Below are 25,225 nucleotides of genomic sequence, written 5' to 3'. Positions count from 1 at the left end.
AATTCCGTTCCGTTCCGCCTGGAATGGCCGAAACATTCCATACCAATTCAAAAAACGGAACAAAACGGAACAAATTTCATCTCATTTTAAATCTCGGTCCGTTCCGGATTTTTCGGCTAAATTCCGCCCGAAACGTTCCTGTTCCATTCCACATGTTCCGTTCCGCTCTTGAAAAGCCATTGAATCAAATTGAACCTTATTCAATTTAATTAATTAAACCACCCAATTATAAAAAGCTCTTTTTTATTACAATTTTCTATAACAATGATATTAATAATAACATTAAAAATTATTATTACTATTTTCATTAATAATGATATTAATTTTTTAAAATTAGATTTATCACTAATATATATGGTTTATATTCATGTTGTTTTTTTCATGTTTATACTTTGTAGGAATTTGAGCAAAACAAGGGATGCTTTAGATTTCATTAGCCTTAATAACATTGACCTAACTTTATATTTAAAATATTTATGTTAAAACATTTTACTTTCATAATATTTTGATATTTTGTTTAAGTTGAATTACTTTAAGTTAAAGATCTATTTAATCTTGACTATTTAGAAATATTTTAAATTTTGAAATTATATTTGTTTGGCATTGTGTTTGTATTGCATAATTTATAATTAATTTATCTTGAATTTGAATTATGTTTGTTGAATATATATATATATATATATATATATATGAACAGTACAACCCCGAAACGGCACGCCGAAACACTCCGAAACTGAAACATTCCGTTCCAATTGAAAAAACGAAACACCTACCGAAACGGAATTGACAACCTTGACTACCACGGTGCCACAGCCCACCGGCCACCAGCATCAATTATTCAATCCAAAAAAAGAAAAAAGAAAAAAAAAAGAGCGCACTCAAAATCTCTTTGCCTTCCGGTCCCTTTCGAAACAAAGAAAAAACAGGCAGCAGGACGTGTACTTTCCTCTCACACCACCACCACCACCACCACCACCACCGTCGCCGCCATTACCCAGGAAAACCGCCGCATTGAACGGTGCCTACACTCTCCTCTGTTTCTACTCTCCCTCTTCCTCTCTCACTCTCTTCCTCACGTATCTTCCTTTTCCCGTTGGTTATTTCAAGTTGTCTTCTTTTCTGTGCTAGCAGCATTATTTGTTAGTAAAAACCTCTTTAGCTTCTTGTTTTTGTATCTTTCTAACTTCTTAGTTCTCAAAGTATCATCTTTTTAAAACTAATTTTAGTGTTTCTCGACGATCACACTCTCTACGTATCCGAAAATAGTAAGCGAGAAGGTTTTTCTTCAGAAAGAGAGAGGAGGAGGATTTTGATTTTCCTGGCAAGTTTGTTTCTGTATTGCAACTGGCTTAGTCTAGGGTTTTTGATTTTTTTTTTAAATCAGTCGTAATATTTTTTATTTTTTCAGAATGGGATTGCATGGTGCTACATTTTGATGTTTTTGCATGTATACTTGCCTTTACATTTAGGGTTTCCAAGTGACTGTATACCAAATTTGGAAAATTGCGAGTTTGATTATTACATTTTGTGTTTTAGATGCTGTTATTACTTAAAATATGATTTTTATCTGGATTATGAGTAATTAGGTTTCTTGTGTTTGGGTGAGGATTTATTGAAATTAATATAATGTGATTGTATAGATGGATTCATTTATTCTATGCCTTTGTTTTATTCATATGCATATGATATGCATTAAATTGATATTTCATGCAGTGATGCTATTAATTTGTTGTTAAAGTTCAATGACAAATCTTTTTGGAAGTTGTGATTGTGCTCGAATTCTAGTTTGGTTCTCTGTGTATTTGGCAACGTTTGAAAACAGGTTAATCATCTTATGGAAATTCAATGTTGATTCCTTTATGGTTAAGAAAAGTAAAGAAAGTTTATTTGTTCGAAGTTGGGAAGTTTCAGTTTATTTTCAAGAATTTCTGAAGAATATGGCTTGAAGGGATGCCACTTGACTGTGCACCATTTCAGAGAATAGTTGATGCTGTCGTTTGTTTGTAGTTCTTAACAATGTTGTTCGCTTGTGCTGTTGTTTTTGGTTTAACAGCCCATTGTCTTATGCTTGGCACTTGGTTTGATTTGGCAGGTTTATAAATGGGGGAAGCAAATTTGGCTCCAGGTTAGTTTTTATCCATTTCTGTAATAAAAGCCAATTTTGTTACGTGATAGAGTGTCCCGTGTTCGTGTTTGTTGTGTTGATATTTAAAATACAAATGAGTGATGAAAGTGGCAAGTGCCCTGTAAGTGCCAAGTCAATGTGAACAATGTATTTAAATACTATATAGAAGCTGTGTTTTGGATTCAGAAATTCTTATTTGTGCATATGGAAGGTTCCTTCGCATGAAGTCTGTGTTGACATGGTAATTTTGATTGTCCAGACCCGTACGTTTTGCTTATGAAAGACCACAAACCTATATGCCGGACACAGTGCCTAAATCCTCCTGCAGAACTGTATGCGCTCATTCTCTGATCATTCAATTTTTTTTTGTGATACTATTTTCTAAACTTGTTCTGGAGTGTAATTAACAGCGATTCATCACCACATCATTAGTAGGTAGAATCTGGGGCTCACTGTATACCTTAATGGTTGGTTATGGTCTACTGTACTTTGAGTCATTTCTGCATCTCTGTGTAAAAAGATATTTATCTGTAAAAAGGAAAAACAAGACTAAAGCAAAAGGCTTGTCCTATACAATCAGGCAGAGAAAATACAAGAAAAAGACAGGTCATTTTGCTAGTGTTCAACCATGTATTGATCATGAATTAACAAGAGCGACCATCTGGGTGATAATACTAATACGAGAAACTGACTTTTCTTTTCGAATGCTCATATTCCAGGTTGTTATAGTCAGGTAATTGCTTAGTTCTCTGCAGGAATTCTGCTGTTAACAGGGGTATTTGTTTTACATTTTTTGTTATTGTGCCATTACCTTTTTTTATTGCAAGTGCAAATCACTGAATAGATATACTTGTTCGATTCAACATCTGAACTTATACAATAGTGTTGATGAATAGAAATTTGAATTTTCTGACTGATAGATAATTGTCAGGCCAAAATGCTGGAGTTTAAGTGATATAGTTCCAAGAGCTAGGCTACATATCCTTGGTGATCTGCCTAGTTGCTTTTTGAGTCCTGCTCCAGAGTCTTCTCGTGACGAATTTGAATGGGGCAGATTTTTGACTTATCTTCAAAAGAAAGACTCGGTAAGGGCTGCCTATTATTTCAAGACTGGAAACATATGTCTTGGCCTGTTAATAATTTTAATTGCCTATCCATATGAACATACTTACCCTGTACTAGCCAAAAAAAAAAAAATGTAAATTGAATTTTTTGCTAATTATCTAAATTTGAGCTATAAATCGATAGCATGGGGTCACTCAAATAACTACAGTTGGAATGCTAGTGGCGCATTTTCCTTGTGTAACTAATATATAAACTGAAAAATAAACAGAGACCATTATTTTGTGTTAAATAGGTGTGCCAACCTGACACATACTGGTTTATCAAATGGATTTCTTGGATTCTCATGGTACCTGCTTGATAAATAAGTCATGCTTGTGTCAGGTTTTGATGTGAATATTTGATCCGTTGCGTTTGAGTTGACAGTTATCCAAATGATTTTACCTTGACTGACCTCGTGGCACAAATTTCCTCCAGTAGTAGAAATACGTACTTGCAATTTACTATGTAAAATACACTGTTGCAGATGCCAACATTGATCATTATTTTCTGGATGATATGTATTCAGTCTTGATATTTTAGCTTCCTTTAACTGTTTTTCTTTCCCCCCTCCCAATGGGTATTTTTCTCCAAATTTATACTTTTCTCTGAGTAAAGGAGCACTACAACCATTGATCTTTCTGTAGCAAAATTTAGAAAGTAGTCTTTATCTGTGCATGCGAAATGGAGAAAGCAAAGTCCATGGGGTTAACTTCTACCAGTTTGGAAAAATGAGGCTTACCTTTTATGTTGATTGAGTTAAAGTTATCACTATTGGTCTGTTATGTTTTGTTCCCTGAAGCATAACTTATAGAACTGACATCATAACTTTTGTAGGTTGGAATTGCAAAAGTTAAGTCCTGTCAATTCTACATACTTCCTCCTGATAAAGGCTCAAATTTTAGCCTTGTCCAAGTTGTATATCGGGTGGAGAAAACATGCAGTGGGAATGATGGTCAAGAACACTGTGAAGATAATGGCTCTCCTAGTGACAGGTTTCAAGGCCCTATTGAAGATCACCATGGTGGAAATACCGCAACTGAAACTTGTTGGAGACACCAGCCTCTTGCTGCGAAACAGGTTCCACCATCAGAGAAAAATTATGCTCAGGCACATCCAAGCTACCTGGAAACTCTTGGTCAAGTGCATTATGCATGGATTTTTGGTGCAATAGCTGAGCTTGTTGATAATTCCAGGGATGCTGAAGCAACTAGGTAATTTAAATTGAGCCAGTTGGTTAATTATTTCTTTTCCTCTTCTTTCATATACATAAATTTTAATTTGTACATTTGCATTTGACTTGTCTTGGTTTCATTGCGTTATTGATTTTGCTAGATGTGCTTCTAATCTCTTGGCTTATTTTTGACAGACTGGACATTTCTATTGAGGAAATATATTCAAAAAGAGCTGGCAAAGAAATTCCTATGCTGTCAGTTATAGATGATGGTCATGGCATGATCCATCAAGAGGTAGAGAAAATGGTTTGTTTTGGGCACAAAAAACCTGAGGCTGATGATCCGGATCGCATTGGAAGATTTGGTGTTGGATTTAAGGTAGCCTTTCTTGCTTTTATGTTTGCGGTTCTAGTACTAAATTACTGTAAGTGCCTGTAAATTGTATTGATCAACTACTAACACCTATGCAATCATCTGGATGTGGGTTTCTCAGACTGGAGCAATGAGATTAGGCGGGGATGCTCTGGTTATAACTCAGACTAATGATTCCAGATCCATAGCCTTTCTTTCACAGTCTTTAAATGAAGGAAAAGATGTATGCAGTGACCTATTTCTGTTTTTATGTGTTAATTAGCTTTAATATTTGTTTTGTCACCTTAATTTTTTATTCTGCAGAATCTTGAGATACCCATTGTAAGCTACCGCAGAAAAGGACAGTTTATGGAAGTCGACACTAGTGTCCAGTCGGAAGCTTTAGCAAAGTACAACCTGAAAGTTATTAAGGAATTTTCGCCTTTTGATAAATATTTGATCGGTGCAAAAGCAGGTTTATTCCATGAAAACCATACAGGGACACAAATTTTCATATGGAACTTAGATGAATGGGGATCACAATATTGTTTGGAATGGGATCGTGGATTGACTGGTGGGAGCTCCTTTCATAAAGGTGACATTCTGATCCGTTCTAGAAGGCTCAGATCTCGTCCTGGCCAGATTAGCAAAACGGTAGTGTATTCTTCTCTTGATTTAGTTCGATAGTGAAGTAGAAACAAGTATAAAACAAGTAGCTTTGGTTTGCGATGAACTTTGCTTCATGGTCAATAGATAATTAACAAGAACATTGTATAAAACTACTGCTAATTTGAAATGGCATGGTTTTGAAATTTCTCACTTTCTTTTTTCCAACTCTTTCAGAAGATCTGTTACTGCAGAAATTCTTTGTTTTCACTCTTAGAAACAAGTATAAAACAAGTAGCTTTGGTTTGCGATGAACTTTGCTTCGCAGTCAATAGATAATTAACAAGAACATTGTATAAAACTACTGATAATATGAGATGGTATGATTTTGAAATTTCTCACTTTATTTTTTCCATCAATCTTAAAATTCTGAAAATCTGTTACCGCAGAAATTCTCTGCTTTCACTCTTTTTTTTCTTACAATTGTTTTTCTCTCTCTTCATTTACACTGTAGTTCCCATGCATGTCACTTTGTGTTGGGAAATATGTATGGAAATGCACACTATGTGCCTCAATGTCTATGCTCTATATTCAATCTCACTTATCTTGTGTTTTCTTTAATTCTAGGTTTTTTTAGATTACTCACTTAGGTCATATCTTGAAGTCATCTTCTTAGTTCCACGAATAAGGATTTATCTGCAAGGTTCATTGGTACGTGCTTGTTAATAAGATCTCTTGGTTCTTAGGTAGTGTCTGTTATTAACTATTTGCTTTTCTCATTTCATATTGGTTATTATCTTTTGAAAAGGTTAAAAGTCGACCACTGGCGAAATATTTGAATCAGACTTCGGAAGCAACTGGTAACATCATGGGGAAGCGTGTTCATTTAACTCTTGGCCGCTCTCAGTTGGAATTTGAGCAGGCAAATTGTGGAATATTTTTGTATTGGCATGGTCGATTAATTGAGGTGAATTTCTGTTTTATGATGTTACTTTATCCATTCTTTACAGCTTGTGACATTTGCTTTCTTGTGTGTTTTCACTTTTCTCATCCTTTTACCTATCTTCTTTAATGACATTGGAGCCAATTGAACTTTGGATTGCATTTTATGATGCTCATTGAAATGTATATTACCTTTCTGTTCCTTGGAATCATTTTTCATGGTTAATCAGTTTGCTAGGGCTTCCAATATTTCTATAGCTGAGTTTCAAGTTTACCTTGTATTAACTGTCCAAGAAGTTATGTTAAACAGGGATCTCTCTCTTTCTAACCGGAAGGGAGATGCTAATCGTGAATGCTCTTGATTTTGGTTTGTAAACAGATTTTTATATATGATTATAGTTGCCTTTCCATTTCTTATTGGGGCAGGATTCCTTTTCCCTTATAATCAACGCATTCCTTTTATTAATGTGCCATCAGGTTTCATTGTTTCAATCTGACATTTGTCTTCCCATTGTAGGCTTATAAGAGAGTTGGTGGCATGATTCACAATGGCGATTGGGGTCGAGGCGTGATTGGTGTCATTGATGTTACTGATTTAATGGTAGGCAATGTTTCTTTTTAGATATTTTTAGTTGTTTAGCTTATTTGTATGTTCTATTTCCCATTGCACGTTTGGTACAAGATAGAGATGCTTGCAAGAAGACTTGCTTTCTTAGACTGCTTTTGGTCTCGATTGGTTTGAAGAACATGTAGACATATATTTCCAGCAACACTATTATGTTTGGTAATCTAAGATGAGCCTGGATACCTTTACTCTTTTCTAGTCGTTGAAAGTCTGAGATAAATACTTGAAGTTTACAAATAAAATTTAATTGTGCATGGAGTGCTATGTTTCATGGATACAAACAGAGCAGAAATTTGAAGTTCATGTTCCTGTTTTATACATACAAAGTAATAATATGGATATGATGCTTACAAGAAAATTTGGTATATCTGTTCATACAAGAACTTGAATGCCCTTGCCTCCAACTTGCATTCATTTTATAGGATGCATGAGAAGATAATGATGCTGGTATTATTATAGCACCAACTGCAGTTTTCAGCTTTCTGTAGCTATGATGGTGGGCTTATGTTTTTAGTTTTCTGATTTTGTGGAAATTGAAATCTAACTCTATTAATTAACCAAAAGCTAGTTGATAAAACCAAGGATATGTGTATGTCACGAATCTGTTCATTTCAACTGATAAACCTATTTCGGCAACCTGGAACAGAATGAAGGAAATGGTCGGGTGGGCGTGCATAATTCCAAGCAATCTTTCCTTGATTGTGAACCGTATGCTCGACTAGAGGCGTGGCTGGGAGCGAAGGCAGATGAGTATTGGACTAATAATTTTGAAACGCTGAAGTTGGTAAGGACCTTTTATTGATTGTGGGATTTAAAAAAAAAAACAATTATGAGATCAGTTTTCCGCCACTGATTTTTTGTGTATATGTTCTTTTAGAAGTTTCTTTCATCAAAATGCAATCATCATCCTGATGGATGCTCTTAAAAGATTTTAGAATGGCATATGTGGAACACTTTATCTTGCCAAATATAACAATGAATGAAACAAACATAGTCTGACAAAGATGGATTAGCTGATTGCTGGGAAAATAGTTTTCAAATCTCTTTGAAAAATGTCTGAATGGTGGGTTGATGATGCGACATAACAGGCTTACTGTGTTGCTATCCAACTAAGAAATTGACTCAAGTGGCTTGGTGATATGTAGTGGGGACACATTCTATTTTAGACATGCAGCTTGTTGCCTTGTTCTACTTTCTTCTATAATCTATTTGAGAAAAATGTTGTTTATTTCTTCTAGACACTTTAGTCTTCCAAATTTCAGTAGTAACCAGCAAGCATAGAGGTTATGTATTGGGAAGATGAACTATCTTTTGATTTGCAATGACTGGTTGCCATGTATTTTTAAAATGAAACAATCTTAGATTTGGGATTGATTCAAATATTCAATAGTGCGGCAAGAACTTTTTCTTGTCAGTTTCCCCATTTTCTTACATTCACTCATAGTGTGTTCTTAATGAATCTTTATGGATTTCCTTATTTTTTTTCCAGTTTCCCTAGACATGTTTCATTTATGCACTCTTTACTTCTCCAGAAAAAAGGTGGTTCCCTGTACAAACCTGATCACGAATGGGTGCAGTGTGATAAGTGCAGGAAGTGGAGGATGTTGAGTTCGGGGTTTAATGTTAAAACATTACCTGAAGAATGGTAACTGCATTTCATGATATGTTTTACCGTTCATTTTTTCACAGTAGATCATTCATTCATATCCTTGAATACTCTTTCTTGTGCTTGTCTTGTATAGCATGATTCATTATTATCCAAAACTCTTTTGGAGAAATACTTGTGTCAAAAGACAGGAGGATGTCTTTTGCCTTTTTTTTGGCTATTCTATGTGGTGAAGGCTGCGATTCCTTCTATCAGCCAGATCAATTTTGTAGTAACTTTGTGGTTGTATAGGGGAGCTGGATCCATTTCTTTTGTTGGGAATGTTTTGAATTTTCATTGCTCCTTGGTAGAATATAGTTTGCGACCTGGCAGGACAAGGAGATCAATTCATCAAATTTGAATCTTGAGGGTGGATGGTTGACTGATACCCCCTTGTCCTGGATGCTGTCAACCAGGGAGAGGCTTGCTATCGTACTCTAGGAGTATGCTCCCCAATATTCATCTCACCATAATAGATCTTTGCTTAATGTGACAATGTTGTCTTTGCTCCCCAATATTCATCTCACCATAATAGATCTTTGCTTAATGTGACAATGTTGTCTTTTTCAATTGGATGCGACGTTGTCTTCACATGCCTTCAGCTCCTCCTGTGTCCTTACCTGTTGTCATCTGTTGGCGACAATTTTTTCTTTTCCTGCTGTATATTATATTCTGTTTGTATTATGCGTTGGCTCTTCCCTGCAGAGGAAACAATGAACGTCATCTTTGTTACACTACCTATATAAAGTTTATTTTGGATGAACCAAAATGCTGACTTGGTATGCAACCTAGAGATTTTATCAAACAATATTAGCAGACATGCATGTACTTGCATTCATTATGAGAAGGATTGGTCTGCATTTATATGCATTTTGGTGTCCATGGATTGTATATTTGTTTTTGTTGAACAGGTGATAATGCATCTTTTTTTTAACTGTAAACTTCTATTGTAACAGGTTTTGTTATATGGGTCCTTTCAATGGATCATGTGAAATTCCAGAGCAAAAGGTTGATCGTGGGGTGATCACAGTGTCCGCAAAACAAAATAGACAGGATATAAAAGATGTTGACGATGATGCTATGATCAGTTCAGATGGTAAGCCATCAAAGTCTTTTATTAATAAATTTTGTGCTGCGCCAGATAATTAAAATATCTTCTGGGATGGCCTACACTTATGGAAATTTTGTTTTTTGCAATCACATTGCTCGTCTTTGTTTCTCTTCTTTTATCCCTTTTCTTTTAGTGCATCAATTCATGAAAGCATGGTTGGATTGCAGCATGTTAGTATCCAATTCTTGGTGTACTTCCACTCTATCACTTATGATATGCTATTTTTATGATGTTCACTATGCAGTTAAAATATGATGCTTGATTCAATGAACCCATTTTAACCACTTGTGGTTATGCTCATGTCAAACGCTGTTAAATTGTTCCAGGTTTACTGGTGACCAGTGACCATATCGAATCTGTTTCTGATACTTGGTTTGTAATAGGTATTAGCGATGAAGATTCTAATCAAACCGAGAGGGATGGCAAGCGAGATTTAAAGAGGTTAAGGAAGGGACTGCCGAGGGCTTGTAAGAAGGGACCTTGATAACTGGTGGTAACTCTGGTTTTATCAAATGTTGATACAGCAACTATTAGTTACGTCCATTTTGTTTTGAAATCTGCGTTAGTGCAATTGCATAGAACTAAAATACCAGAATAGGTCAACAATTCTCCACATAAATCATAGTATTCCCACTGTCCAATTGTAACTAGTTCATTGTTTTTGACCAGCTCAAACTATACCATCTTTTGTAAAGAAGAACAATATCCTGTTCCTAGACTCTAGTTCCTTGTGTTCTCCTCCTGTTAAGGTTTTAAACTGATTTTCATTGAAGTACATGTTGAGTTACAGCTTCCGAATCATAACTCATTTTTAAGTATTATGGGATTTACAATTGTTCTTTGCCGAGACAAGGACCGGGGAGAAAAAAGGCTGCCCCATCAAGTTCCTTTTTTCATTGCAGTAACAATTTTTAGTACATGTTAGGGAACAAATTCCGAATCATCACTCTCCTTTTCAAGTGCTCTGGAGAGTGATGATTGTTCTTTGTAAATGAAGAGCAAATAACCTGTCCCGTTTATTTCCTTTTGAATGAGGTAAGATTGCATTCTAACAGGATTTGTACCTTAAGTTTGTTATTTGAGCAAGGAAATTTCTTCTGCCTTTGTGAATAAAAATATTAATGGGATGGTCAATTTCTTCTTTTCAATACCTAATCTCACCCTTCCAATCCAAGAAAAAACTGTCAATTTTTGGGATAGATTTCCTATCCAGAGAAAGAGAATGTGAACAGGGTTAAAGTAACAGCAAGCTTATTATAAGAAGCAAACTGTGTCGCAAGACCTGTTCTTATAGTTTTCTTTCTGCCTTCTTTACGAAACACCTAGCCATGAAAATGAAATCCAGGCATTAGATACCTCAGGCATACATAAATCAAATCACAGAGTTTTGTCTTGCAAATTGTGCAATCTCAGTCGAAAGATGGTGATTGTAAAATATGTTAATCACTGTAAAATCAGTTACTGGGTAAGTTATTACATCACAGATTGCATAAAAACGTTTGAAAAACCAAAAGTTTTTATCTTCAAGAAGATATTTATATAGTAAAAAAGAAACAAGAAAAGAGCAAAAGGGTGCAAGAGAAATCAGATGGTAGTGCATGTTTTTGAGATCATCATGGTTTGATGACAGAACTTTCTATGATAAGCATCATCATATTTTCTTTCTTGCATGCTCAACAAGCAGTACTTGAACAATAAATCAAAAGCCAGGGGAAAAAAATATTATGTGAAGAAGAGAATCAGATATATGAGTAGTCAAACACCATAAAGCATCAAAGAGTTGATGCTTGTAAGACTGGGGCGACAATGACTATCATCATTTTCTTCTTTATCAAAACGCATCACGACATTGCAAAGAAAAAGTTGATGGAAGAGAGAGACACGGTTGATCTAGCAAGAACATAGAGATGACCTGTGGGCAGGTTTGTGTGGCTGAACAAGAAACGGAGGGTGTATTTAAAGAGGGATATTAGGGTTTTTAGGGTTTGGAGGTTTCGTGGGTTTGTTAAGCCCAACTTCAGAAAAATCTCTTGGGGGAATGGGTTCTAGGCCTGCCTATGGCTAATTTTTTATTTACTCTTTATGCTATAAAAAATATGTTATTTCTTAATAAATAAATAAATAAATAACAAGTAAAATCTTATTTACTCAAAAAAAAAAATAGTAAATGGTATTACCCAAAACATATAATAGTCTTTCATATAACTATTCTTCACATTTCTCAAACTTGAACAGATTTATTTTTATTAAATAAAACAAAATAAGCTTGAAACTTTTTTAAAATCAAAGTATCTTATGTTTAATTTTTATTGAATAAAATAAAATAATAAAATTTAAACTCATAATCATTTAATCAATAAAACTCTAAAAATTGATTTATATAATTTTCTAATAATTAGAACAATAAATGTTGCTGTCATTACATAATAATAATAATAATAATTATAATAATTATTATTATTTAAACAGTAAAAATATAAATATTCTTGAATTGATTTTAAATTATATTTACCATTACAAAGCAATTTTCTTATGAAGATTTATTGCATTCAGTTTAACATCAGCTCCTTCGAGGGATAAAATTCAATGAAGCATAAACATGGAGGTAACTTTTTTAGCAAGGGTAACGACAAATACAAGAGTTGTTAGGGTTTTCAATTGTCAAGCAAAACCCATGAGCACCTTCTGCCGGTCTTTTTCGTACACAAGCAGCATGGCATTGTGAGTCATTGCAGCCACCTCCCCATGGCTTCTCGTCCCACATAACAAGGCTAGAACCACCTTCAACGTTCTCCTCCTCGCCTGCATGGATTCAACAATATCCACAAATATTACCACAAGCTTGTGTGAGTTACATGGAGTTCTGTGTTTACAAAATCATCGAAATATTGTTAGATGAGAGTTTCTATTCCTTGCTTAGTCATTAGAAAAAAAAAAACATGATTGCTATGCAGGATGGCTATAAAGCCTGCAATGGCTTTATAACATTTGTTTTTCAAAAGTATTTTTTCTTTAAAAATACATTAAAATAAAAAAAATAATTTAGATTTGTTTTTATTTTTAACATCAAGTACGTCAAAATCATCAGAAAACACTAAAAAAAATTAAAAATTTAATATTTTTTCATACCAAATTCACTTTAAAAACACACTATAACACAGTTTCAAATGTAAAAATAAATAGCGTCTATATAGGTCTCCACTTCTAATTATTTTTTTTGAAAAGAGGTGTGCACATAGTTTTAAAACCAAATGGGAAATATTTATCTGGAAGAATGAAGATGACAAGCAGAAGAATGGTGAGAATTGAGAGGCTTTTCATAGCTTCTGTGAAAAATGCTTTATGTGATGATGCCCCTTTACAAGCTAACCTGATGATATAGGTAGAATTAGAGAGGAGCATTAATTGGATTTTATAAATCAACAGAGTAATTTCAATTAAATCAACAAAAATCAAAACATTCTATGGAATTTAATAGCATGTCCTTGAGTCAAGACTGAGTGTTGTTGATATTGATTGATAAGCATTCCCCCTTGATCTTAACTTGTGGAACTGGATGCCATCTAAACATATAAAACACATGCATTTGCATTTGGTAAACCTTAGTTTAGCAGCAAAACTTCTGGGAGATATATCGTTTCATAATCCTATAGTCACTGCCCCTTACGGCAGAAAATGATGCACAAACCACACAATAGGAAACCATAACTAAATAAGGTACCTGAGCCGTCAAGACTAGTACTAGTGTTGCGATGAACTGTCCATGGTTGTCTTCCCTGCAAATTATATCCAACTTTATGAGTTCAAAACACATGACGCAACAGCAACAAAACTACATAAACAAATTTGCAAAGTATTTTGATATAAGCACTCACATATAACAATAGAATTTGTAGATGAAGAAACTTAAAGGAATGATATAAAAATAGATCATGCAACATAAGAAGAGATATAGGTACCCTGAAGTATGCCCACAGATAACAGTCGGTCTATATTGTCAACACGCTTCTGTATTGATTTTAGAACAGAATTCAACGATGAAACTCTCTTTCGAACACCTGAAATCTTTGCTGCATGCTGCATGATAAACGGCAAGGGTGCATCTTCCAACAACTGATCAAGCTCTGAAAACACAATTTTTTTATCGATGATCCAGACTCAAATGCTCAATAACATAGAATAATCAAACACCTTAAGGATCAATGCAGAAAAAGAATAAAGACCAATTCAAATTGCATGCACTATGGGAAGCTTTATCCGTCTTGATTTGAACTGCTTGATACTGGAGCTTAATGAGCTGCTCCATTCTTTCAATATAATTATAGATGTTGTCACTTTATATTTGTTTATTAAATATTACATACTCCAAAAGATAACCAGGTATGTGGACATGGAAAAACTCATGTTAAATCCATCAAATTATCATTAATAAAGAAAATGAGAAACTCTAATAACTATCCCACTTGTTGCTAGCATTAAATCACAGTTGTGTATTCAGTAGCATAAAAAAAACAGCTAATGTGTAGCAAAATCTTTACTAATCACGTTACAGAGACAGATTAAACTGACCATTTATGATACTGGGTCCATTTCTAAATTGATCAAAAGCATTTCTCCAAAAGAAACGAAATCACTTTGCAAACAAAAACCCATTAAAAGGGTCTCATTTTAGCAACCCAAGAAGGCCTAACAATAAAATTTTATAGCAAAACCATTACAAATAGAAAAAAGCCGAGGTGAAGAAGCTACTTATCTTATCTCAAGCACCTTTTCTAAAAGCATAGAATTACAAGACCATATTGAGATTAAAAAGGAAGAAGAATTTACCTCTAGTAAGACGATCAATAGCAGAATTAAGTTTGTCTTGGCTATTGAGAGTGTCTTGAGCTTTAGAGTCGAGATCCTTGATAACATTGGCCAGCATCGTTGATAAAGCCTTGCCTAATGCATCACTGCGGCTGTTATTGGATTCAGATTCAGATTCTTGAGGTTTATTTTCGTTGGAATCCGGATTTTCACCCGTAGAAACTGATGGGTCCATCTATGATGCCAGTCAGCAAGAGAGCCCTTTCCCGTTGCTCTGTTTCAGTGGAGTGGAATTCCTTTCCCAGGGGAAGGAAATGGCATTTATGAGGGAATTGGATTTCCGAATGGGCTTCTTCTTGAGTATTTGGTCTGGCCCATTATGGGCTTCTTCTCTTTTACAGGCCATGCTAAATAAACAGATTAACTAATTATTAAGAGTTTTTTTTTTCTTCAAAATAGTACAGTAAAGAAATAACTAGCACTGTAAAAAAAGAAAGAAAAAAGAGCAAACATATTGGACAAGAATACCCCTCAACCGTGACTCTCAAACCCTAAAAACCCTGTGCCTATAAAATGCATAGAACCCCATCTTTCTCTCAAGAATTCACTCTCCAGGAATCTCATCCACTCTACATCGGCTAATTGAGAAAGAGATCTACAAGGAAACAGATACCTCTGATCCAGGATGAGAGCTAAGGTATGTCTTCCTCTCTTTATTACCCTTAATGGGTTTTAACTCAGAATGATTCTGTGCAACGGGTGTTGTTTAGATTATCTAATCTGGTATATATAGTGAATGTTTATCGTGGTTTCTTAAATCTCTGCTTCAAGTTCGTTTCTTTTTTATTCCTGTGGAATCTTTCTTTATGTTTGTAATCTGGGGTTTTAGTTTTTAGCCAGATAATCAAATCTGTGTGCTTTTCTTGTCTTAAACTTGTGATTTGTTAGGTTGGAAGAATGCTTGTTTTTGCTTCTTTTTTTACGAAACAAGAGATTTTGCCAAATGATTTCGTTAATCTTGGAATTTACATGTTATTAATGCTGTTTAGACACTATTTTTATGCGATGTTGAGTTTGCCTTGCAGTTTTTTCTTTTGCTGGTTTTAGTGCCTTTGTTTCGTGTAACTTGGTTTGTTTGATTCTTTCAAGACTTGGTGCCTATTTAAACATGTAAAGCGTTTTTGAGTTTGTGACTGCTGTGGAATTCTTGGGATCTGTTTCGGAAGGTGTTTGTGTTGTTGCTGGTGCCTTGTGTTTTGGTGACTAAATTGTGAGGAGGCTAATTGTTTTGTTATTTTTTGTTCTTTTCAGTGGAAGAAGAAGCGTATGAGGAGGTTGAAGAGGAAGCGCAGAAAGATGAGGCAGAGATCCAAGTAGGCTGCGGGCTTGGACAAGATGGATCTTTTTTCTGCTGGTACATGCCTATGATGCTTATGGCTTTGTGCTGCGTGAAGCTGTGGGGATGAGGGATCTGTATTAGGGAATGTTTCATCTTGTAGGGTTTTAAGACTGCTTCTGCTTTTAGTATTCTGTTGGCTTTAATTTTGTGTTGTATTTGACTTCTTTACTTTAATATTGCTTATGGATGGATTAATGAAACTTTGTTAGAAAATGATTAAAACAGCAATGAACTTCTATAAATTGTTTTCCACAATGGTGATCAAGATTTTTACTGGAGTTTGAGCATGGTTAAGAGGCTTAACTTCGTGGCTGATTTTTTAAAGACCTTTCTGATAGGCGATAGGTTTCTAATTCACCAGGAATGCAAGAAGTGGCATCTGAAGGTGGTTTTAACCATTGGATATGCCATGGAATCACAAACCTTCTTGATTTACATCTGCCTTGTACTGAATTTCGCCTGCTTTGAATTTGAGTTTTATTGTTAGTTGTTACCCCATCACGCAAAGTGGCTGGAATCTAGAGTGGTGTAAGGATTGTTTGTGTTGTATGGCATATGTAAGCCTTTTTGGATTCATGAGTTGCTAGGCTTGGGTGTATAGTTTATGTAAGCCTTCCCCCAAAGAAAAACGCAAAAAGATTCTGTAAGTTCATAAACTGCTGTCCATGGAAAGACAAACATAAACAAATCTGGAATTGTAATAGATGTTCGAATTATGTTGGCAAAGGCTCATGAACTGCCCAGGGTGGCGTAAACAAAAGCTGGATTGATTTTGGAGAATGCTTTTCCAGGCTTTTCATCTCAGTTACGGAATTGTGAATACTGAACAAAAGGAACGAGTCTAGCAATAATATGGCAAGGGTGATCCTGCCTTGTCAACTTGATGCAAGCGCGGTGAAACAGGATCTTGTTCGCTCTCGTTGAAATCAACGGATTTTGCCTCTGTGGCATAAGATGAACATTAACACGAACAAGTAAATGCGCGAGGCACGCCGACAAGATGGTTCCTATGATATATGTTCTCATATTGCAGGGCAAAGCAATTTACATCAACACAAATGGCACAAAATCAGATGCAGAACCTTGCAAGAATTTAGGGGTCAGCCAGGATCATACTGCATACATAAGGGGAGCGGAGCCACAAGCATTTTCGATCACTAGTGAAAAACCCAAGTCATAATGAATAATTTGTACGATCATATGTCAGATGAATCGTGAAATTTGACTTGCACAGCATAAAATAAAGATGCAAGTTCTCTGTACACTGTTCAGCTCACAGAACCCAGGGTGAAGCGAATACAGGAATAAAAGTACATAGCCAAGAATCCTATTGTTTGAACCTTTGCTCCTTCCTCATTTTCAAAATATTCAACACATTCCAGTGTTGTGACAATCTCTTTCAATTTCAATATGCAGAATCCTTGATTTCCCAGTCTTGATCGGAATGTCACAATACAAATTTCTGACAAAGCATGGACATTGGTATTGATGAACACGCTTGCTCAAAGTATCTTCATTCCATGTTCCCCCTTCGTGTTCTTAATCTGGATGATGCATACAATTTCAGACTGGTAAAGCCTCGAGGTTGTATTGCAAAACAAGTCTTTCCGCTGTATTTCGTCTCATGACTTGTCTGAGGAGCAACTCTTTTAAAACTTCTGCTGCCAGCTCCTTTTCTTCTTCATGGGCAATCCCTTCTACTATAATGGTATAAGTTGTTTCATTCGGTGTGTATCCTTTCTCAACCATCATCTCAAAAATATCCAGGGACAAATCTGTTCTACCAGATTTACAGAATCCAAGTATAAGGGCATTGAAATTGTCAAGAATAGGCCTATAGTCATTTTCTTCCAATAGCCTGAAAATCTCCAAGGCCTCGTCCAGCATTCCCTCAATGCACAACCCTCTAATCAAAGATGAATAGGTATAAGGATCAGGAACAAATCCAAACTTTGTCATCTCGTATAAAAGCTGAAATGCTGGATACGTGTTCCCTTTTCTACACAAGCTCGTAATCACACCTTTGTAAAAGTCATGGGTGGATGACCTTTGCTTATTACCCAAGTTTTGAATTATGGAGAATGCCTCTGGCACCCTTCCCTGCTTGCACAGCACAGCAATGGCATTAAACGTTCCCTCATTGGGATTACAGCGATGATGAATCATTTGGTCTAGACACTTAATCACAAGGTCCAACTTCCCCTCTTTGCAAAGATGAGCAATTATAGGGTTATAGGTTGTGGCAGAGGGCTTAAATGATGCCCTCACCATTTCATCCAAAACTTCAAATGCATGTTCAATCCTGCCATGGAAGGCAAGCGAACCAATTAGTATATTGTATGTAACCAGAGAAGGTGAGCGCTCCTCAGAATCCATCTCAGCCAGGAGCTGGTTTGCCTCCTCCCATCTTCCTTCATGGCACAAACTCCTGAGTATAATATTATAACTCACAACATTCGGATTAAAACCCTTTGATGGCAAATCCCTAAAGAACCGAATTGCCTCTTCCGTCCTGCCTTCCTTGCATATTCCAGTTAATAAAACATTATAACTAACCAAGTTAGGCTGCCAACCCTTCGCAATTATCTCATCCAAAAGCTTCATCGCTTCATTCACACCTCTCTCCTTGTAAGCTGCTTCAAGCAAGAAAGAATAAGTAAATTCATTTGGGACCAACCCTCTCCACATCAGCTTATCTAGTAACTGCAAGCTTTGATTCAAGTTTCCATGCATGCAAAGCCCTCTAACAAGCGAATTATAGGTAACCGTGTTGGTTGGATAGCCATTTTCCTCCATTTTCTCAACTAATTGCATTGCATGCCCAATATTTCCTCTCTTACACAAATTGTTCACCAAAAAAGTATAAGAAGCTGCATCAGGAATAATACCAGACTCAATCATCATTTCCATCACCCTCGTCGCTTTCTTCATCTTATTCGACTTGCACAAATCGTACAATAGCTGTGTTGCTTGAGCAACATCAGGTTTATGACCCTTCCCAACAATAGACTCCAAATGGAAAAACGCATCATTAAGCCTAATCTCCCTATTTCTTGTGCCATTCCTACCAACCTTCCAATTGGGCAGTGTCAAAACAGAGTCTTTAGGTGAAATTGTAATCTGGGTTGATGCCAAAACTCTATTGAAACCTTTGTTTAGTGAAAAAGAATAGAAATTTGGGACATTAGAAAAGAACCCACAAGCTGTTCGCGCAGTCTCTGGAGAAGGGCTTGTTAAAGGAGACACCGAATTCACCAAAGTTGCCATTGCCAACAGATAATGAAAAGCAAAATTCAAAATTTCAGCTTTGGCTCTTTAGCACAGACCAAAAAGATCAAAACTTTGTGGTTTCCCTAAGTGATTGAAGACTTAAAAATTAAGACTTTAAGCAAGAACGAACTAAAAGAACAACTTAAAAAAAGGAGAAAAATTGAAGAAAAAAATGTTAACATAAACTGTATCACTTATACCATGTAAAAAGTTGAAGCCGAAAATGCAGGACTGGGGTTGAGGGAGGAGAAAAGCTAGCTGTGTTTGAAGGAGGGTCTTCTTGTGCTGCTCTTGAGGTTCAGTCCAGTCTCATTCTATCCGTAACTTTGCAGCCCTTTCATTTCATTATCCTCCAAGTGTATGCTGTAGAGGATACCATCAAAAACACCGAAGAGAGACGTTTCCACTCTCTTATTTTTCAAGCTATGCTCGCGGTGTAGGGCACGCGTTGTCGTTGACCTAATTACTAGTCCTTTGCATAGCTGTGAGACCTGGTAAGAAACTTACTAGAAAAAAACAGTCTTAAGATTAACTTATGGGTGAGTGAGTCAATCATTTCATTTTTTTTAAAATTTTTTTAGTGTTAATTCCATTGTATTGCGTTTTAAATACGCATTTAAAAAATTATTTTATTTTTTTAAATTAATTTTTTATTTTTATATTGTTTCAATGTATTCATATTAAAAATAAAAATTAATTTTTTAAATATTATATTAATATATTTCTAGACAAAAAATACTTTAAAAAATAACAACTAACACATAATGATAATATAAGAAGCTTAATATATGTTTTGTCATATGATTAAAAATATATAATCAAGTAAACTAAATTTTATTAGATTAATATTTTTTATTTTATTTATAATAAAATTTTTATATTAACTTATCAAGACAAATCAAGTCAAACAACTATAATCTTATGATCCTATCTATTTTTTGAACTAGGCTTGGGCATGAACTTAGTTAATAAAAAGAAAATTAAACTATTCTTGAAAATGATATAGATCCAACAATTTACATACTTTATTGCTAATGAGTGTTTGAAAATGCTGTAATTTTTATTTTTAAATATATTTTTAAAATACATTTCATTTAAGAAGACAACATATTGATTTTTTTTAGTATTTCTTGATAGTTTTGATGTGCTCATTTAAAAATTATTTTAATATATTTTTCAAACAAAAAATATTTTTAAAAAATACTCTTCACCAAAATATTAAATACTCAATTTACATTTACTTAGTGAAATTTGTTCCATTTCTAACACTCATAGTAGGTTTAGCTAATTGATGCACCTATTAATCAACGTCAAGTAGTGAATCATTTATAAATTAGTTGTTTTCTATTTAATTATCTCCTTTGAAATTTAATTATCAATTGCTTTTTATATTATCATTAAAAATTAAGTAGAAATTGATGATAATAAAAAAAGAAGAGAATATCGACTAGAAATTGATAAAATTAAGTAAAAATTAATATTATTTAGATAATTTATCTAAAACTCAATTAGAAAATGGTGATTTAGGATTTGATGCTTGGACTTGTAATCTTCTTTTTTTAAAAAAAAGAAATCTAAGGAAAACATTTTTAGATAGGAGGATAAAATTAAATTAATTATTAAACTTTATTAGACTAGAAATTAATAATTTAAAGCTGATTTTATTGGATTAATTAATGTACATACAAATAAGTCTGGATATCTATATTAATAAATAAAAAATAATCTAAAATTGATAACTAGTTTTAATTTAAATTAAAAAGATATTAACTTGACATACTTGATTCATAATTCAATTGATTGAATAAATCTATTTTAAACTCAATCAAATCCACATGAAAATAAATTTAAAAAAGTAGTATGGGATCGAGCTGTTGATCTGTAAATTAACTTAGATTTTCTGTGTAATAGCTGGGCGGGTTCTAACAAGCGTGAATATCGACGTGTAAACAAGAACACGAGCCACCTAGAATTTTCAGCCACACCTGTCAAACCCAGCTTAGAGCTTCAATGACTGCATGTAAAATGGAAGGGCATATGCATCTTCTAAGCCAACACATAGGAGAAACATTTCCTAAATTACAGATATCAGACAGATCATAGAGAGAAAGATGGCAAAGAGTAAGGATGATGTAAAGCATGGAACAGCACAGGCAAAGCTATCAGAAGATGAAATGTTCATGGCAAAGAGGGAAGACTGCTGATTCCGAACCAGTTGATCTCTTCTCTAGTGCTCATAATATTGCTAATATTAATAAGCCTAACCATACTGCTACATCCAAAATGTCCAACCTTGACGGCTTGACCAGTCTCAGCCTCATCACGAGAACCCTCGTGCTGCTGGAAGAAATAATAAGAGCCCAATGTGTTTCTTTTTAAAAAATTTATTTTTAATATTAGTTTATTAAAATGATTTGAAAATACTAAAAACATTCATTTTAAAACATAAAAATATACAACTTTTATCACTCCTCTTGTATCCACCAAAGGTTGAGGAATGTTAATGGACCGATTTCTTGTATTCTTTTTCTAGATTGCTTCAAGAAAGTCGAGAAAAGAAGTGATAAGATCAAGTTGATGTTAATTAATGGTTTTAATTTGACTAAATTAAGGTTGCCTTTTGTCCCATGCTTTCCAAATCCTATTGTTATAGACTTCACTGGTGGATCAACTTGGGAGTGAGTTCATCTGGTTAAATTCATCAATCCATTAAGATGAATGCTTGATTATCTGGTTAAAACTTGAAAAAAAATGATATTGTTTTTATTACCAATTTAAATTAATTCTCTTAATTTGTAATCTAGATTTTGTGGGAATCTTGTTGTTGGATTTCAAACATTTTTAACAAAATAAAAAAAAAGGAATTTAAACTTTCAGCTACAAAGTGATTGTATCTTTTATGGATTCAGCCAGACACTTGTCTACTAAAATCATCAATATTGCTTCAGAATTTTCTCCTTGGAAATTGGCTGAGGTTGCTGCAATTTACCTTACCCCTTTCTACCGTCAACTATGCCACTCTGGTGATCTTGGAGCGCTAAATGAAGAGCTAGTTGATATGATTCGTGATGCTTCTGTCCAGCTTTCTCAAGAAGGGCAGTGATACTTTTCAAATGGATTTACTTTTCCTTGGATGGTTTAGATTTTCAAGGATAAGAGAAGTTGAAACTTAGAATCTCAAATGCAATGGAACAGAGGTACACAAATGTGTTTAGCTGCTGGTGAGTTCATGTATAGTTGGATTAATCATATTTTAATGCAATACAATTTTGATACCTATTCTTCTGCGAATCATTTCACTTAACCAATGATTAATCGAATTCCATAAATGGATATCCATGAGCAGCTTAGACTTTTGCATGTACTTCTGCTGCATCAGATGATTTTGGGATCGTAGTTTCTTGCATTTCTGGAAAGAGAAGTAGACGATAGTGTTTCTTGAATTTTGGCGCTGCTACTTCATGACTTACCGACCCTACATTGATGGAGGGTCCTTATTTGCAAATCTCGAATCTAAAATTTGTTTTTGAAGGACACTGCTGAGTTTGCATGAGTTTTTCCATTTCTTTTTTCAAAAAAAAAAGTTGGATTATACTAGCACCACCTAGGATTTCATGCTTCCAGGAGCTTTTGAGAGGATGGATGCATTTTCTGCCATGGTGTTCAATATAGTTGCATGGTAGAAAGAAATTGAACTATCATTTTTGTATCTGGGAAAGAAATGACAGAACTATCAATTATTCCCCATGCAAACCTGTAGGGAGAGTACCACATTTTAGCTCCAGGTCACGACCAGGTGAAATCGGTAAATGCATGTCTTCTAAGCAATGCTATCAAGAAATCACTCCATGCATCGATGGGTCCTGGCATGCACCAATGGACACAGTCGTTGTAACCTTTCATCCATTTGTTACCCCAGTAGGAATTAGGGTGCCCGTCAGGTCTCATCAGCATAGCCTTGGTGACATCCAAAACTTCAAATTTTTTCCTTCTCCTTGCTACTGGTCTTACTCTTCTAATTTCTTCTACTTGAATGCTTCTGATTTTCCAGTCTAAACTCGCCAAGTCGATCTCTTTCTCACCGATTGGATGCGTTCTATTGCAGCTCCCTCCTGTGTCCCATGCTCCATCCGCAAAATGTGCAGGTGAGAATGTCCTTAACACAGTCAAAATATTCCTGCACTTTCTGCAGTTGTTGATATAATTGAGCACAACCTTGATTACCATCTGGAGGGCGGAATCAATGTCCAAGCTTTTGATGCCTGGTTCACCGCAGAATATGCATCCTATGTTCTTGCCTTTCTCGTACAAGTAGTTCTTCCTGAAGAACCAATGAGCATCCGATAGGATTGCGTAGTCTATTTCTGGGAGTTTGTTTGCCCAGTTCTTGTCCATCTTATCTAGATGCAGGTCAAAAACACCTGTAACACTACCATTAATCACCCTCTCCTCATCAAGTACTAGGAATCTAGTCCAGATGACCATTAGGGTAAAATTACTGAGAGGAAAATACCATGTTCTCGTACGATCTTCAGTATCCTTGTAGATGCCCAGTGGCATTTCTTCCTGAAAAAGTTCAAAATCTGTTAGACACAGAGGTCATAAAAATGGGGGATTCCGTTCCAAAATCAATGGGATATACAACCCATTGATTTTACCAAGTCAACTACAGGAAAAGAATTACATGAACTAACCGATGACAAGAGGCAGAGAAGTGATTCTACATGGTTTCGAGCGACCGAGTCTCCGATAAACGCCATCGTCTTTCCCCTGACAATCTCAAAAAATGTTCCGGGATCAAATCTTGGAAGCTCACACCCGTCAGGTTTCCACCTCCACTGCAAAAATTCTGAGTCTGGCCTTCCTTGCATGAAGCAATTCTTCGATTCAGGGATAGATGAACAGCTTACATTTGTATATTGAGAACCTCTCAGGTCTTGAACCCAGTGTCCACGAAACAAGTCACATCGTTCTTCTTCTAAAGAATTGAAAAAAAAAGAAAAGGATTGACAGGAAAAAAAATCAATAAACAGAAATGGGATTTTCTTTTTTCCTTTCCTGACATCAGAATTCAGAGATTTACCCTTCTGTAGAGAAATCAATAGCTGTTGATGAAGGTCCACGTTATTTGAGAAGTCGGATGTCTTCGGAGAATAGAGTATGAAGAAGCTGAAGAGGAATATTAACCCTACTGTATAAAAGAAACGATTCATGTCGGATCAGAAGGAAAAAAATGGAGAAAAGAGAGCATCAAGGGCTGAGTAGAAGTTCTTAGCATTGAGAATCAAAAGATTAAAGGTGATGGATGTAAAAGGAAAAATGCCTTTCTTGATCAAGCAAGAATGCTATAAATGGGAAATAATTTTTATCAAGGATTCCTATTTTTAGTCTACATGGAAGGTGATCGAACAGCATTTGTGGCGGCGAACATATACAGAAAGTGACACCAAAAATGAGGGAAACGCTTACTGTCCATTCATTTTCCGAATAAAATTTCTGTCCCTCTTTTTGCAGAAAATCTTAGATCAAAACTCTGCAAACATGAACATGCACAATTGGACCAATCCAAAACTTCAATGATAGCTTTTGATCGCTAGGTTGCCTTTGAATAGTGATGGTAACAAAGACATAAAATAATTTTTTTTACTGTGACAGTTTTTAAGTGAATTTCTTTTCTTTTAAAACATGAAGTACAGTCCCTATTTCTTCTATCACGACGTAGTAACCAAACATTGCTTGAAAGTATTGTGTAAAGCCTTCACTTACATGAGGCTTTAAAAGGATTCAAATAGGAGGCCTAATAATAGTTTTTTTTTATAAAAAAAAAAACAGTTTTGACTTTAGTTTAAACTAGTTTCGTTACTTGTGCTCCATTGCGAGTATGAATTTGAAGTGTAACAAAGATGTGTTTTTTTTTTTAAAAAAAAACAAATGGCGTAAATCCATAACATATAAGGTTGAGCCAATTGAAATTTACTATGATTAATAAAATTATAAGTCAATGATGGTCAAACTCTGTTTATTATGAAAAAAAAATCTAAAAAAAGGGGTAAGCTTGGGAAACTCATT

The 25,225-nt window shown here is 35.0% G+C and overlaps 4 protein-coding genes, 1 long non-coding RNA gene and 4 other non-coding genes across 10 annotated transcripts; 2 read left to right on the top strand and 7 right to left on the bottom strand.

Annotated features, from left to right (window-relative positions):
• Positions 1-836: 836 nt before the first annotated feature.
• Positions 837-10,456, top strand: LOC133702639 (uncharacterized). 2 transcript variants are annotated; one of them, XM_062126947.1, is made up of 16 exons: positions 837-1,018; positions 1,227-1,321; positions 2,093-2,125; positions 2,385-2,457; positions 3,057-3,210; positions 4,064-4,440; positions 4,596-4,779; positions 4,895-4,996; positions 5,077-5,406; positions 5,986-6,069; positions 6,167-6,325; positions 6,818-6,901; positions 7,572-7,709; positions 8,458-8,570; positions 9,527-9,666; positions 10,065-10,456. In XM_062126947.1, exons 3-16 carry the CDS (start codon positions 2,101-2,103, stop codon positions 10,163-10,165), a joined length of 2,064 nt encoding a protein of 687 aa, XP_061982931.1. In that variant the 5' UTR covers positions 837-1,018; positions 1,227-1,321; positions 2,093-2,100; the 3' UTR covers positions 10,166-10,456. The 2 variants fall into 2 exon arrangements, with proteins under 2 accessions (XP_061982931.1, XP_061982930.1); XM_062126946.1 differs by lacking the exon at positions 1,227-1,321 and having other exon boundaries at positions 838-1,018.
• Positions 10,457-10,901: 445 nt separating this feature from the next.
• On the bottom strand, positions 10,902-11,048 carry LOC133704002 (small nucleolar RNA F1/F2/snoR5a). The gene has a single exon (XR_009843970.1). It is a non-coding gene; the product is annotated as a small nucleolar RNA F1/F2/snoR5a (small nucleolar RNA).
• Positions 11,049-11,083: 35 nt separating this feature from the next.
• Positions 11,084-11,171, bottom strand: LOC133703997 (small nucleolar RNA Z196/R39/R59 family). The gene has a single exon (XR_009843965.1). It is a non-coding gene; the product is annotated as a small nucleolar RNA Z196/R39/R59 family (small nucleolar RNA).
• Positions 11,172-11,259: 88 nt separating this feature from the next.
• On the bottom strand, positions 11,260-11,344 carry LOC133703995 (small nucleolar RNA Z195/SNORD33/SNORD32 family). Its single transcript, XR_009843963.1, has one exon. It is a non-coding gene; the product is annotated as a small nucleolar RNA Z195/SNORD33/SNORD32 family (small nucleolar RNA).
• A 73-nt stretch (positions 11,345-11,417) lies between these two features.
• LOC133704007 (small nucleolar RNA U31b) lies at positions 11,418-11,505 on the bottom strand. Its single transcript, XR_009843975.1, has one exon. It is a non-coding gene; the product is annotated as a small nucleolar RNA U31b (small nucleolar RNA).
• Positions 11,506-12,172: 667 nt separating this feature from the next.
• LOC133703459 (uncharacterized) lies at positions 12,173-14,798 on the bottom strand. The gene is made up of 4 exons (XM_062127992.1): positions 14,509-14,798; positions 13,641-13,805; positions 13,403-13,457; positions 12,173-12,483 (listed from the first exon to the last, which is right to left on the bottom strand). Exons 1-3 carry the CDS (start codon positions 14,720-14,722, stop codon positions 13,423-13,425), a joined length of 414 nt encoding a protein of 137 aa, XP_061983976.1. The 5' UTR covers positions 14,723-14,798; the 3' UTR covers positions 12,173-12,483; positions 13,403-13,422.
• Positions 14,799-14,959: 161 nt separating this feature from the next.
• On the top strand, positions 14,960-16,141 carry LOC133703460 (uncharacterized). The gene is made up of 2 exons (XR_009843887.1): positions 14,960-15,184; positions 15,799-16,141. It is a non-coding gene; the product is annotated as an uncharacterized LOC133703460 (long non-coding RNA).
• Positions 16,142-17,089: 948 nt separating this feature from the next.
• On the bottom strand, positions 17,090-19,544 carry LOC133703458 (pentatricopeptide repeat-containing protein At1g79080, chloroplastic-like). Its single transcript, XM_062127990.1, has one exon. The coding sequence runs from the start codon at positions 19,151-19,153 to the stop codon at positions 17,450-17,452; it is 1,704 nt and encodes a 567-aa protein (XP_061983974.1). The 5' UTR covers positions 19,154-19,544; the 3' UTR covers positions 17,090-17,449.
• Positions 19,545-22,942: 3,398 nt separating this feature from the next.
• LOC133703086 (xyloglucan O-acetyltransferase 3) lies at positions 22,943-24,369 on the bottom strand. Its single transcript, XM_062127503.1, has 3 exons — positions 24,240-24,369; positions 23,851-24,134; positions 22,943-23,722 (listed from the first exon to the last, which is right to left on the bottom strand). The coding sequence occupies exons 1-3, from the start codon at positions 24,367-24,369 to the stop codon at positions 22,943-22,945; spliced, it is 1,194 nt and encodes a 397-aa protein (XP_061983487.1).
• Positions 24,370-25,225: the final 856 nt, after the last annotated feature.

Source organism: Populus nigra, chromosome 9, assembly GCF_951802175.1.
Source record: "Populus nigra chromosome 9, ddPopNigr1.1, whole genome shotgun sequence".
Lineage (NCBI taxonomy): Eukaryota > Viridiplantae > Streptophyta > Magnoliopsida > Malpighiales > Salicaceae > Populus > Populus nigra.
This window is presented reverse-complemented; position numbering and strand designations above follow the sequence as displayed.